Source organism: Oncorhynchus tshawytscha, linkage group LG19, assembly GCF_018296145.1.
Source record: "Oncorhynchus tshawytscha isolate Ot180627B linkage group LG19, Otsh_v2.0, whole genome shotgun sequence".
Taxonomy (NCBI): Eukaryota; Metazoa; Chordata; class Actinopteri; order Salmoniformes; family Salmonidae; genus Oncorhynchus; species Oncorhynchus tshawytscha.
Window position 1 is genome coordinate 37,084,228 of NC_056447.1, and position 15,384 is coordinate 37,099,611.

The 15,384-nt window shown below is 43.4% G+C and overlaps 1 protein-coding gene across 1 annotated transcript in view; it reads left to right on the plus strand.

Moving 5' to 3' along the window:
• LOC112218710 (F-box only protein 31) overlaps positions 1-13,587 on the plus strand; it is a 26,121-nt gene extending 12,534 nt beyond the window's left edge. Inside the window, exons 7-9 of the mRNA XM_024379760.2 lie at positions 8,983-9,136; positions 10,362-10,795; positions 11,126-13,587. Coding sequence (XP_024235528.1) covers positions 8,983-9,136; positions 10,362-10,795; positions 11,126-11,348 — 811 coding nt within the window. The 3' untranslated portion in view covers positions 11,349-13,587. The remainder of the gene's footprint in view (positions 1-8,982; positions 9,137-10,361; positions 10,796-11,125) is intronic.
• The last annotated feature ends 1,797 nt before the right edge of the window (positions 13,588-15,384 follow it).

Genomic DNA, 15,384 nt, shown 5'->3' on the forward strand with positions numbered 1-15,384 from the left:
ATATTTTGCTTCAGCACTCGTAGAAGTACCTATCCTGTGTGCAAATGTAGGCCTATTGAAGTTCCTATCTGGGGATGACTGAGCCTAGTATTTCTGAGCTGCGAAACTTCTCAAAGTATTTTTTTCATCACCTCACACTGAAAGTCAACAGAGTGTTTTACATAAATTGCAAATGACAATAGTTCCTCACTGCGTTTGAAAAATCACCCCAACCCTCTACCCACTGGGCAAAAACTGTTTGAATCAACCAAAAAAAATCTACAGTGCATTTGGAAAGTATTAAGACCTCTTGACTTTTTCCACATTTTGTTCTAAAATTGATTAAAATATGTTTTTCCCTCATCAATCTACACACAATAACCCATAATGACAAAGTGAAAACAGTTTTTTAGAAATGTTTGCTACTTTCTTAAGAATTTAAAAAAGATTACTTATTTACATAATTATTCAGACCCTTTGCTATGAGACTTGAAATTGAGCTCAGGTGCATCCTGTTTCCATTGATCATCCTTGAGATGTTTCTACAACTTGATTGGAGTCCAGCTTTGGTAAATTCAACTGATTGGACATGATTCTGAATGGCACACACCTGTGTGTGTGTATTTAAAGTCCCACAGTTGACAGTGTATGTCAGAGCAAAAACCAAGTCATTAGGTTGAAGGAATTGTCCGTAGAGACCCGAGATAAGATTGTGTCGAGGCACTGGGGAAGGGTAGCAAAACATTTCTGCAACATTGAAGGGCCCCAAGAACACAGTGACCTCCATCATTCTTAAATGGAAGAAGTTTGGAACCACCAAGACTCTTCCTAGAGCTGGCCGCCCGGCCAAACTGAGCAATCAGTGGAGAAGAGCCTTGGTCAGGGAGAAGACCAAGAACCCGATGGTCACTTTGACAGAGCTCTAGATTTCTTCTGTGGAGATGGGTGAACTTTCCAGAAGGACAACCATCTCTGCAGCACTCCACCAATCAGGCCTTTGTGGTAGAGTGGCCAGACGGAAGCCACTCATCAATAAAAGGCACAAGACAGCCCGCTTGTAATTTTCCAGAAGGCACCTAAAGACTCTCAGACCATGAGAAACAAGATTATCTGGTCAGTTGAAACCAAGATTGAACTATTTGGCCTAAATGCCAAGTGTCATGTCTGGAGGAAACTTGGCACCATCCTTATGGGGAAGCATGGTGGTGGCAATATCATGCTGTGGGGATGTTTTTCAGCGGCAGGGACTCAGAGACTAGTCAGGATGGAAGGAAAGAGTGCTCAGGGCCTCAGACTGAGGCGAAGGTTCAGCTTCCAAAAGGACAATGACCCTAAGAACACAGCCAAGACAACAAAAGAGTGGCTTCAGGACAAGTCTCTGAATGTCCTTGAGTGGCCCAGCCAGAGCCCGGACTTGAACCCGATCAAACATCTCTGGGGAGACACCTGAAAATAGCCCTGCAGTGACGCTCCCCATCCAATCTGACAGAGCTTGAGAGGATCTGCAGAGAAGAATGGGAGAAACTCCCCAAATACAGGTGTGCCAAGCTTGTAGCGTCATACCCAAGAAGACTCGCGGCTGTAATTGCTGCCAAAGGTGCTTCAACAAAGTACTGAGTAAAGGGTCTGAATACTTGCAGTACCAGCCAAAACTTTGGACACACCTACTCATTCAAGGGTTTTTCTTTATTTTTACTATTTTCTACAGTGTAGAATAAGTGAAGACATCAAAACTATGAAATACCACATAGGGAATCATGTAGTAACCAAAAAAGTGTGAAACAAATCAAAATATATTTTATATTTGAGATTATTCAGTAGCCTCACTTTGCCTTTGACAGCTTTGCATACTCTTGGCATTCCCTTAACCAGCTTCACCTGGAATACTTTTCCAACAGTCTTGGAGGAGTTCCCACATATGCTGAGCACTTGTTGGCTGCTTTTCTTTCACTCTGCGGTCCAACTCATCCCAAACCATCTCAATTGGGTTGAGATCGGCTGATTGTGGAGGCCAGCTCATCTGATGCAGCACTCCATCACTCGCCTTCTTGGTCAAATATCCTGTACAGGAGGTCATTGTCCTGTTGAAAAACAAATGATAGTCGTACTAAGCGCAAACCAGATGGGATGGCGTATCGCTGCAGAATGCTGTGTGTGCCTTGAATTTAAATATCACTGACAGTGTCACCAGTAAAGCACCATCACACACCACCTCTTATCTTCTGCAGCAGAGGTAACTCTGGGTCTTCCTTTCCTGTTGCGGTCCTCATGAGCCAGTTTCATCGTAGCGCTTGTTGGTTTTTGAGACTGCACTTAAAGACACTTTCAAAGCTCTTGAAATTTTCCGGATTGACTGACCTTCATGTCTTAAAGTAATGATGGATAGTCGTTTCTCTTTGCTAATTTCAAATCAAATCCAATTTTATTTGTCCCATGCGCCGAATACAACAGGTGTAAACCTTACAGAAAAATGCTAACTTACAAGCCCTTAACCAACAATGCAGTTAAGAAAAATAAGTGTTAAGTAAAAAATAGATTAGTAAAAAAATTGCAAATAAAAGTAACAAATAGTTAGAGCAGCAGTAAAACAATAATAGCGAGGCTATATTCAGGGGGTACAGAGTCAATACAGAGTCAATGTGCGGGGGGCACCGGTTAGTCGAGGTAATTGAGGTAATATCTGAGCTGTTCTTGCCATAATATGGACTTGGTCTTTTACCAAATAGTGCTATCTTCTGTATACCACCCCTACTTTGTCACAGCACAACTGATTGGCTCAAACGCATTAAGAAGGAATGAAATTCCACAAATTAACTTCTAACAAAGCACACCTGTTAATTGAAATGTATTTCATGAAGGTGGTTGAGAGAATGCCAAGACTGTGCAAATCTGTCATCAAGGCAAAGCGTGGCTACGTTCTCCTCCCTTAAACAATTATCGACCCTTCTGAAAATGTTACTTTTCCAAGCCAAAATCTATTTTTAGCCTCCTTGAGAGACATGCTAAGCCTTTAGTTACCATGTGTGTTATTTCATAGTTTTCAGTGCTAGAGGTGTCGGTGCTAGACGCGTCACTACAGACCCTGGTTCGATCCGGGGTTGTATATCAACCGATCGGGAGTCTCTTAGGGCAGCGCACAATTGTCCCAGCATCGTCCGGGTTATGGGAGGGTTTGTAAAATATTGTAAAATAAGAATTTGTTCTGAACTGACTTGCCTAGTTAAATAGAGTTCGGCGAGTCTGTTGTGCGGCACACATGAGGTGATGAAGTTACACTTGAATGCAATTCAATACTAAATGTTTGCCATAAGATATCTTATGTCTTTCTGCCAGAAGTCAAAGATCTCTGGACGGGTTGTCTGTACAACTGCCTACTGCCATTACAACTCCCTGTGGTTCCTACTAGCGTTCTTCTCCGCTTTGCTCCATGTACACGTCGCTCTTTCTTCAGAAAAGCAGGCATCACAACTTTGTTCATTTGCACAATTCACTTTCGCTTGTAAATGTCCACAGTCCACACAACATTTTCCGACAAGCTAGAACTACTGCAATCTACTGCAGAGAGAGCCTGCATAGTTCTGTCATACTATCCAGGTCTGTGCACAAAAAATTTGAGCTTCTACTTCTAAAAATCCACCTTTCCAGAAACAAGTCTCTTACCATTACCTCTTGTTATATACCACCTTCTGCCCCCAGCTGTGCCCTGGACACTATGTGAATTGATTGCCCCCCATCTATCTTCAGAGCTCATACTGTTAGGTGACCTAAACTGGGACATGCTTAACACTACAATCTAAGCTAGATGCCCTCAATCTCACACAAATAATCAATGAACCTACAAGGTACAACCTCAAATCCATAAACACGGGCACCCTCATAGATATCATCCTGACCAACCTGCCCTCTAAATACACCTCTTCTGTCTTCAACCAGGATCTCAGCGATCACTGCCTCATTGCCTGCGTCCGTAATGGGTCTGCGGTCAAACGACCACCCCTCATCACTGTCAAACACTCCCTAAAACACTTCAGCGAGCAGGCCTTTCTAATCGACCTGACCCGGGTATCCTGGAAGGATATTGACCTCATTCCGTCAGTAGAGAATGCCTGGTTATTCTTTAAAAGTGCTTTTCTCACCATCTTAAATAGGCATGCCCCATTCAAAGAATTTAAAACCAGGAACCGATATAGCCCTTGGTTCACTCCAGACCTGACTGCCCTTGACCAGCACAAAATCATCCTGTGGCGTACTGCATTAGCATCAAATAGCCCCCATGATATGCAACTTTTCAGGGAAGTTAGGAACCAATATACACAGGCAGTTAGGAAAGCAAAGGCTAGCTTTTCCAAACAGAAATTTGCATCCTGTAGCACAAACTCCAAAAAGTTCTGGTACACTGTAAAGTCCATGGAGAATAAGAGTACCTCCTCCCAGCTGCCCACTGCACTGAGGCTAAGAAACACTGTCACCACCGATAAATCCATGACAATAGAGAATTTCAATAAGCATTTTTCTACGGCTGGCCATGCTTTCCACCTGGCTACCCCTACCCCGGTCAACAGCCCTGCACCCCCCACAGCTACTTGCCCAAGCTTCCCCAGCTTCTCCTTCACCCAAATCCAGATAGCTGATGTTCTGAAAGAGTTGCAAAATCTGGACCCCTACAAATCAGCCGGGCTAGACAATCTGGACCCTCTCTTCCTAAAATGATCCTCCACAATTGTTGCAACCCCTATTACTAGCCTGTTCAACCTCAATCCCCAAAGATTGGAAAGCTGCTGTGGTCATCCCCCTCTTCAAAGGGGGAGACACTCCAGACCCAAACTGTTAAAGACTTATAACTATCCTAGCCTAGCTTTCTAAGGTCTTCGAAAGCCAAGTTAACAAACAGACCACCGACCATTTCGAATCCCACCGTACCTTCTTCACTATGCAATCTGGTTTCCGAGATGGTCATGGGTGCATCTCAACCACGCTCAAGGTCTTAAACGATATCATAACCGCCATCGATAAGAGACAATACTATGCAGCCGAATAGACCTGGCCATGGCTTTCAACTCTGTCAATCACCACATTCTTATCGGCAGACTCAACAGCCTTGGTTTCTCAAATGACTGCCTCGCCTGGTTCACCAACTACTTCTCAGATAGAGTTCCATGTGTCAAATTGGAGGGCCTATTGTCCGGACCTCTGGCAGTCTATGGGGGTGCAACAGGGTTCAATTCTCGGGCCGACTCTCTTTTCTGTATACATCAATGATGTTGCTCTTGCTGCTGATGATTCTCTGATCCACCTCTACGCAGACGACACCATTCTGTATACTTCTGGCCCTTCTTTGGACACTGTGTTAACAAACCTCTAGACAAGCTTCAATGCCATACAATTCTCCTTCCGTGGCCTCCAACTGCTCTTAAATGCAAGTAGAACTAAATGCATGCTCTTCAAACGATTGCTGCCCGCACCTGCCCACGCATCACTACTCTGGACGGTTCTGACTTAGAATATGTGGACAATTACAAATACCTAGGTGTCTGGTTCGACTGTAAACTCTCCTTTCAGACTCACATTAAGCATCTCCAATCCAAAATTAAATCTAGAATCGGCTTCCTATTTCGCAACAAAGCATCCTTCACTCATGCTGCCAAACATAACCTCGTAAAACTGACTATCCTACCAATCCTTGACTTCGGCGATGTCATTTACAAAATAGCCTCCAACACTCTACTCAGCAAATTGGATGCAGTCTATCACAGTGCCATCTGTTTTGTCACCAAAGACCCATATACTACCCACCACAGCGACCTGTATGCTCTCGTTGGCTGGCCCTCACTTCATATTCGTCACTGGTCACCATAGCAGCACCCACCCATAGCATGCGCTCCAGCAGGTATATTTCACTGGTCACCCCCAAAGCCAATTCTTCCTTTGGCCACCTATCCTTCCAGTTCTCTGCTGCCAATGACTGGAATGAATTGCAAATATCACTGAAGCTAGAGACTCATATCTCCCTCACTAACTTTAAGCATCAGCTGTCAGAGCAGCTCACAGATCATTGCACCTGTACATAGCCCATCTGTAAATAGCCCATCCAACTACCTCATTGTTATTTATTTTTTTGCACATTGCACCACATTATCTCTACTTGTACATTCATTTATTCCCTTACCTCCCTAATCTTACCTCATTTGCACACACTGTATATAGATTTTTTCTATTGTGTTATTGACTGTACGTTTGTTTATTCCATGTGTAACTCTGTTGTTGTTTTTGCCACACTGCTTTGCTTTATCTTGGCCAGATCGCAGTTATAAATGAGAACTTGTTCTCAACTGGCCTACCTGGTTAAATAAAGGTGAAATAAATAAATAACTCACAGAGAATAATATGCTTGTATAACTTTGGATTTGCATGTCTTTGCAATGTATTTTTCCATTTTTGCTCGTTAGCATTTAGCTAGCAGCGTCTATGTGATTTCGCTTTTAGTGCAAATTTTGCAAATTTTGTTAGTAGTCTACTAATAGAGGCCCAATGGGCTTTTCTTAAATTTTTAGCGCCCCCTTGTGTGCCATGCCAGTAATACTGTAAATCCCAGAAAATAAGAGAAGGAAGGTACACTATATATACAAAAGTATGATGACACCCATGATGTATTTGGCTATTTCAGTTACACCCATTACTGACAGGTGTATAAAATCTAGCATACAGTTATGCCATCTCCATAGACAAACATTTTCAGTAGAATGGCCTTACTGAAGAGCTCAGTGACTTTCAACGTGGCACCGTAATAGGATGCCACCTTTCCAACAAGTCAGTCCGTCAAATTTCTGCCCTGCTAGAGTTACCCCGTCAACTGTAAGTGCTATTATTGTGAAGTGGAAACATTTAGGAGCAACAACGTCTCAGACATGAAGTGGTAGGCCACACAAGCTCACAGCACGGGACCGCTGATGCATGTAGCTCGGTTTTCGGTTGCAACACTCACTACCGAGTTCCAAACTGCCTCTGGAAGCAACGTCAGCACAATAACTGTTAGTCGGGAGATTCATGAAATGGGTTTCCATGGCCGAACAGCCGCACACAAGCCTAAGATCACCATGCGCAATGCCAAGCGTTGGCTGGAGTGGTGTAAAGCTCGCCGCCATTGGACTCTGGTGCAGTGGAAATGCGTTCTCTGGAGTGATGAATCGTGCTTCACCATCTGGCCATCGGACGGACTAATCTGGGTTTGGAGGATGCCAGGAGAATGCTACCTGCCCTAATGCATAGTGCCAACTGTAAAGTTTGGTGGAGGAGGAATAATGGTCTGAGGCTGTTTTTCATGGTTCGGGCTAGGCCCCTTAGTTCCAGTGAAGGGAAATCTTAACGCTACGGCATACAATGACATTCTAGATGATTCTGTGATTCCAACTTTGTGGCAACAGTTTGGGGAAGGCCCTTTCCTTTCCTGTTTCAGCATTACAGTGCCCTGTGCACAAAGCGAAGTCCATACAGAAATGGTTTGTCGAGATCGGTGTGGAAGAACTTGACTGGCCTGCACAGAGCCCTGACCTCAACCCCATCAAACACCTTAGGGGTTCATTGGAACGCCGACTGCGAGCCAGGCCTAATCGCCCAACATCAGTGCCCGACCTCACTAATGCTCGTGGCTGAATGGAAGCAAGTCCCCGCCGCAACGATCCAACATCTAGTGAAAAGCCTTCCAGAAGAGTGGAGATAGCAGCAAAGGGGGGACCAACTCCATATTAATACCAATGATTTTGGAATGAGATATTTGACAAGCAGGTGTCCACATACCTTTTGGTAATGTAGTTATAGCAGCAAAGGGGGGACCAACTCCATATTAATACCAATGATTTTGGAATGAGATATTTGGTCATGTAGTGTATGGCTATGAAAATCTGGATACCGGCAAAGCCAAGTGATGATGTGGAAACTGATTGGGTTTGCAAAAAGTAATCAATGTAAGGGCATTTAGACTTTTTTTCACCAAACTTTTAACCTAATTCCAATGGCATGGTGACATTTGTTGTTGGTTGACAACTCAACCAAATGTAAATCCAAACTAGACTGACGTCTGTGCCCAGTGGGTCCTTCTCAATAGGCCTAAGTAACCACAGTGCTTCAGTGTGAAATAGCAACATATTGCTGATCCCATATCTCCAGTGAGAATGTCGTAAAATAGGCTATCTGAACATTTACAGTTATGTCTGTTCTGAGCTCATTGGCGCGGGAAACGGTCAGGGCCCAGTTGAAACAATGTTGCTAGTTTGCTATAGCAAAAGCTCAATCCAGACCAAGAGAGGTTGACAGGCAGAGGAGAGCACTTAACGCTTTTGACTTAACCAACCGCCATGCATAGCAAATGTGATTTAAAGAGGATATTTAAGCCAATTTTCATCAGGATGTTGTCTTCAAATATAATTTCGGATCTGGTCAATATTTCACATATTTTCCGACAAATCCGAGGTCCATGGCCACCGAGCATGATCCAAACCGGGATCCGAGGGTCAACTGCAGAATTTTGCATCCGACCTGTTCATATATCTGGTTGGTAATCGGGTTAAGGTATATCCGTGAAGACCTCTAGTTAATATAGCTAAAACAAACTTCTAAACTTCTTCCACTAGAGGCGCCATTGTATTTCCCTCCCCAAATGATAGCATAAACTTTCCTAATTCCTTATGCGTAATTATTACAGTTTGTATATACTTTGGTTTTCTAGTAGGAGAATTTGAAAGTGTAGTAGTATTATTTGTGATGAAATATGTGATACAACTGCCCCACACTCTAAAGTAAATGTTGTCTATAAGACCAGACTTGACTTTATTTCACCACTTCACTTAAGTAAAATGTTTTAAACTTCTTCCGCCACCATAAAAATATTTTTCAAAGAGCTGAAGCAAGTCGCACAATTTCTCTTCATGGAAAATGACCATCTAGTTGGCTTCATTAATGTTGATGATGCTGTAATGTTGATGATGCTGTAATGTTATTTTCTGACAGTAACTGCCTGACGTACCGGCGGATCTACCTCCCTCCACGACTGCCCTCTGATCTGTTGCAGCCGGGCCTGTTCAAAGGCACCTACGGCAGCCACGGCCTGGAGATCATCATGCTCAGCTTCCATGGGCCTCGCGCCAGGGCCACCAAGCTCACCGTGAGTCCCCCACCTCCACCGCACCCCGGGTGGGCTCCCACCCCGCCTGGCCCCTAATGTTTCCAAACCAACAGTTTTTGAAATGGAAAACCAAATCAAATGTTATTGGTCACATACACGTTTAGCAGATGTTATTGCGGGTGTAGTGAAATGCTTATGTTTGTAGCTCCATCAGTACAGTAATATCTAACAATTCACAACAATACACACAAACCTAAAAGTAAAAGAATGGAATTAAGGGATATATAAATATTAGGACGAGCAACGTCGGAGTGGCATAGACTAAAATACAGTAGAATAGAATACAGTATATACATATGTGATGAGTAAAGAAAAAAATATGTAAACATTATTAAAGTGACTGGTGTTCCATTATTAAAGTGACCAGTGATTTCAAGTCTATGTATATAGGGCAGCACCTTCTAAGGTGCTGGGTTACATAACCGGTTGGAAGCCGCCTAGTGATGGCTATTTAACAGTCTGATGGCCTTGAGATAGAAGCTGTTTTTCAGTCTCTCGATCCCAGCTTTGATGCACCTGTACTGACATCGCCTTCTGGATGATAGCGGAGTGAACAGGCCGTGACTCGGGTGGTTGTTGTCTTTGATGATCTTTTTGGCCTTCCTGTGACATTGGGTCCTGTAGGGAAGGTCAAAGGTAGTTTGCTGCCGGTGATGCATCGAACAAACCACACCACCCTCTGGAGAGCCCTGCGGATGCTGTACCAGGCAGTGATGCCTGACAGATGCTCACAATTGTGCATCTGTAAAAGTTTGTCAGGGTTTTGGTGACAAGCCAAATTTCTTCAGCCTCCTGAGGTTGAAGAGGCACTGTTGCGCATTCTTCACCACACTGTCTGTGTGAATGGAGCATTTCAGTTTGTCTGTGATGTGTACGCCGAGGAACTTAACTTTCCACCTTCTCCACTGCTGTCCCTTCGATGGATAGGGAGGTGCTTCCTCTGCTGTTTCCTGAAGTCGCCGATCAGCTATTTGTTTTGTTGACATTGAGTGAGAGGTTATTTTCCTGGCACCACACTCCCAGGGCCCTCACCTCCTCCCTGTAGGCTGTCTCATCATTGTTGGTAATCAAGCCTACTACTGTTGCGTTGTGAAAACAAATGTCCCTATTACGTCCCTATTACCGATGTTTGGGTAGTACCTCTTCCATTTCAAAATGTTTTCCCCCTACTGAACATGCCCCTGTCCTTTCTCCTCCCTCCCAGGGGGATCCCAACGTTCCAGCAGGCCAGCTAACGCTCGATGTGGACCTGAATCGGCCTGTGCACCTTCCGGACCTCGAGCACCAGCGCAGCGTGGAGGAGCTGTCTCGCCTGGTGCTGGGGGTACATGAGGAGGCGCAGCAGGAGGCACAGAGCCCAGATGTGGCCCCCCAGGGGGTTGCTGTTGTAGAGGGGGCTGTGGCCCCCCAGGGGGTTGCTGTTGGAGAGGGGGCTGTGGCCCCTCAGAGGGCTGCTGCTGCAAAGGGGGCTGTGGATGGTGGCGGGGCAGAGGGTCTGGAGTTGGCTATGGAAGCCCAATCAGAGAGCTGCCAGCCTGGGCCCAGCAGCAGCAGTGCTCCCTCGGAGGCCCAGCCCTTTGTCCTGCCTCTGGGGGTCATGGCCCGCAACGAGGTGTACCCTCGTACTTGCAAGATGTGGTGAGTCCATCTATTTCACACATGTTCAAGTTGTTTTGCACATGTCCTCGTATAGCCAAGAGTGCTTGTCAAATGTAGCTGCAGAGTGAGAAGAGATACTCACACATGTATGTACACTTGTAATAGAATATAATGGTAATTTAGCAGACTCCTTCATCCAAATGGACTTAAAGTTAATGCATGTATTCAGTATATGTGGCCCATGTGGGAGTCAGACCCACACAACTCAAGTGTTACAAGCACAACACTCCGGCCATCTGAAACTTTGGATCGCAACATGTAGACTACGCAACAGGATATCTTGATAATTTTTTTCTTCATCGATTTCAGTTTCTACGGGACAGGCCTGATTGCCGGCCACGGCTTCACAAGCCCGGAGCGCACGCCTGGCCTCTTTATCCTGTTTGACGAGGACCGCTTCGGCTTCATCTGGCTGGAGCTCAAGTCGTTCAGCCTATACAGCCGCCTGACCGACCAGCTGGCCCACGCCTATGCCCCCAACATGGAGCTCTTTGAGGCTATGCTGCGCAACATGCAGTCCTGGACATCTTGATGGGGAAGATCCACACGTCTCATACAAACATGTTTACTTAGGCCCCTACACACACCCCGATGTGTTGACTGCACCTGGAATACCTCTAGGCCCCTAGTTTGTAAACTATAAGTAATTCCCATAGTTTTTTCCTGATTAGGTCATGTGGTCAGGAAAAACTCTTGGCCCTAATTATCACTGTTATGTATGTATATTTTCCCTCTATAGACCCTGAAAACACAACACGATATTTACCCTCACCTATCCCTGTAGAATCACTACTGTATGCACACACAGCTTTACAACCCAAACACCTCGACACCGTCCCACAGATTTCTGGGCCTGGACAGAAACAACCTTTAGCCCCCTACCCCTTAGGCACCTAAAAGTCCCCCTAGCCTATCGGAGGGACATGTGGAGATAGTACCATATCGCTTATTATCTAATCGTCTCTCCCTGTCCAATGTTTCCCCTCCTCTTACCTCCACTTGACCTCAGTATCTCTACTGCTGAGGCATGTCCACAGGTCATATGATATGACACTAAGGCTGCGTTTACACAGGCAGCCCTATTCTGATATTTTTTTCCACTAATTCGTCTTTTGAGCAATTTGATCTTTTCACATCAGATCTTTTTCACAGCTGAAATGACGGGTCAAAATACCAATTAGTAGCTGCCTGTGTAAACCCAGCCAAAGGCTTCCTCAAAAGCTTCTTATTTATTTTTAAACCAAAGAAGAGGATTTGTTGACGTTTCATCCCACAAACTCTGGAACAAAGTATCCGTGCCTCTATGACTGCATTTTTAGCCAAATTCTTTTGCTTTTTTTCACTCATTGATCTTTGGACCACTCAGATCAGCTTTGAAAAAGATCTGATGTGATTTGTCAAAAGACCAATTATTGAAAACAAAATCAGAATTGGGCTCCCTGTGTAAATGCAGCCCATGAGTTCTAACTATATACCATGTCTGCATTGCCTAGGGATTTCCTATTCATTCTACTAAAGCTATTATTGTGTAAGTATTTGAATGCCTCATGTTTGGATGCATGCAGCATTTAATTTGTTTAATGCCACCTGTCTCTAATTATCTTATTCACAATCCGATTAAACACTTTTGGTTTGCTGTATATTGCTTATAGTTTGGTGCACAGATGGCATTATGGAATTGGAAAAGACTGCATCTCAGGCACTTTCACTCTTTTTGTGACTCGGTCAAGGAAATGATACTGTAACTATGTTAATATTACACAAATGGGGCATGTGCATATCAGAAATTATTACGTTTTATTTGCAAATACTTCTGATGGATAGTATGTAGTAAAATGGAAATGTTGAATGAATGGAGATTTGAAAATTGTGTGTTTGGTACAAGCTTATGCTGTACTGTAGCTGTATCAGCCATTCTTAGTTGGACTGATAGCATTGTCTTTTGGATGCTTTTAATAACAGGGTGTTATAAAGATATTGCAACATCCTCAATAATAATGACCGTTTGCAAAACATTGCACAACACAAAATGTAATTCAAGGTACTCTCATACTTTACATTATTTACATTGTGAAAAATGTGTGTTTGTCTCGCATTAACCAACAGTGGTGCCCAGGGGGTCTCCTATTGCAAGTGAACTTTTCTAGGCAGGTCAGTGGATGGTTGTCTCTCAACTCTTCTATGGGTCCCTTTCCTTGACTCCTTTCCTTCATGACCACAAATGGACCAGGAGTGTTTTTCCACCATATGGCTTTCACCAGTCTTTTCCTGTCACCTGACATGTCAGTGATCATGGAGGGCAGGACATAAGGAAAATAAGCTAGTGGGCAGTATTGAGATAGTGACTATCTCATGGAAGGCTTCATTCAAAGCAGTACTTTTGTATTAGACTACAGCTTTACTAACATTAGCAAAAAACTAACTCTATAGAGCGTAAATAAGTAATATATATTAATGAAAGGAAACTATTTAATAAGTATGTTTTGATATTTTTATTTTTGGGACTAGACATTTTTTAATCATTGCTTGTTGATTTGTGTTTTGTAAGCACATCACTCATCTGTTTGTAACTAATGCTTCTGTACACCGCTGTTTAAATGAATGGGGTGAGACGTCAATTTGTAAATTGAGTCTTGCGCTTTATAAATTGCCAATCCCAGTGGCACGACTCCGCTGGAAACTGTTTGACCTGGTGAACTGCTCTTAATCTGATTTCAGGGAGCTTTGCAGCCTACATGCTCTTTCTCTTCTCAATAAAAGAAACAACACATTTCTACTCTCTTTTTCCACACAATAATGCTGACATTTTCCATTTAAAATAAGCGCACACATTTGCTCATTCTGCCTCTTGGATCTCAAAGCACTTTCTAAAGTGTTAGTACAATCTGGGACGTCCCTACCTTAAACCCTGACCGTAACCCTTACCCTTGACTTGGGCAGGAGCTCACTGGAGCTGAGTACATGCACCTCAAATGTTCTACTGCTTGAGCTCCTGTTCCTCTTATAGAATATTAGGTCAAAGTATTGTGGAGCTCCTGCACTGAAATATAAAGCCAAAATGAGTACCATAACTTATTAGTCCAACTCAAGTACTGCCCATATTAACCTTAACCATTTTAAAGGGCAACTTCAACGGGGTGAGACGTCCCAAGGATTCCGGGTAGCATTCTAAAGCCTGTCGCATGCTTACCAGTCAAAACACATTTTGTGACGTTTTTGTTCGTTTAAGTGTTCGGTAGGTTTATTTTTTCAGCTGTTCAAGCTGTTGCTGTTCAGTTGTGCACCGGGGCCTCCCACTCCTCTTTCTATTCTGGTTAGAGCCCGTTTGCACTGTTCTGTGAAGGGAGCAGTACACAGCGTTGTACGAGTTCTTCAGTTTCTTGGCAATTTCTCGCATGGAATAGCCTTCATTTCTCAGAACAAGAATAGGCTGACGAGTTTCAGAAGAAAGTTCTTTGTTTCTGGCCATTTTGAGCCTGTAATCGAACCCACAAATGCTGATGCTCCAGATACTCAACTAGTCTAAAGAAGGGCAGTATCATTGCTTCTTTAATGACAAATGTTTTCAGCTGTGCAAACATAATTGCAAAAGGGTTTTCTAATGATCAATTAGCTTTTTAAAGTGATAAACTTGGATTAGCTAGCACAACGTGCCATTGGAACACAAGAGTGATGGTTGTTGATAATGGGCCTCTGTAAGCCTGTGTAGATATTTCATTAAAAATCTGCCGTTTCCAGCTACAATAGTAATTTACAACAGTAACAATGTCAACACTGTATTTCTGATCAATTTGATGTTATTTTAATGGACAAAAATGTGCTTTTCTTCCAAAAACAAGAACATTTCTAAGTGACCCCAAACTTTTGAATGTTAGTGTATATTGTTGCTTTTTTCTAGTTTTTCAAGTGAAGGTATTTTAAGGGAGTTTGCAACACAGAAGTACCCAGGCCAAATAGTCAAATGGTTTTGGGAATGGCCAGTAAAAGTTAACATTGATCCACTTAGGCAAAAAGGACAATGTCTGAGTTGAATTCAATAAGAGAAAATATGCTAAATGTAGAGTTGAAAATAAAGAGAAGGGAGAGACAGAAAAGTTATGTTTGGGAAAGATTTGAAGTGTTAAAAGACAATGATAGCAGTGCCTATGTTATGTGTGATTGTGAGGCCCTATACAAATTAGACAGTCACAAGAAGGGGATTTGAAATAGGCCTATGGTACGCCAAGAGAACTGTAGCCTGCTGTTCAGATTGGTTAAATGGAAACTTATATCTGGTCATTGACTGTAGGTCTATGACCTCTCCAGTGGAGGCTGGTGGGAGGAGCTATAGGAGGGGCTCATTGTAATGGCTTGAATGGAATACATGGAACGGAGTCAAATGTGGTTTCCATTTGTTTGAGTTTTATACCGTCCCAAAAATTCCATTCCAGCCATTACAATAGCTCCTCCCACCAGCCTCCTCTCTCATGTAATATTAAAGACTAACTCATGCATAATTATGTATTTCTTGCAGTAAAAGTATACACCAAATGTACATTTTGACTCAGGAACAGGAGTAGAGAGATTTC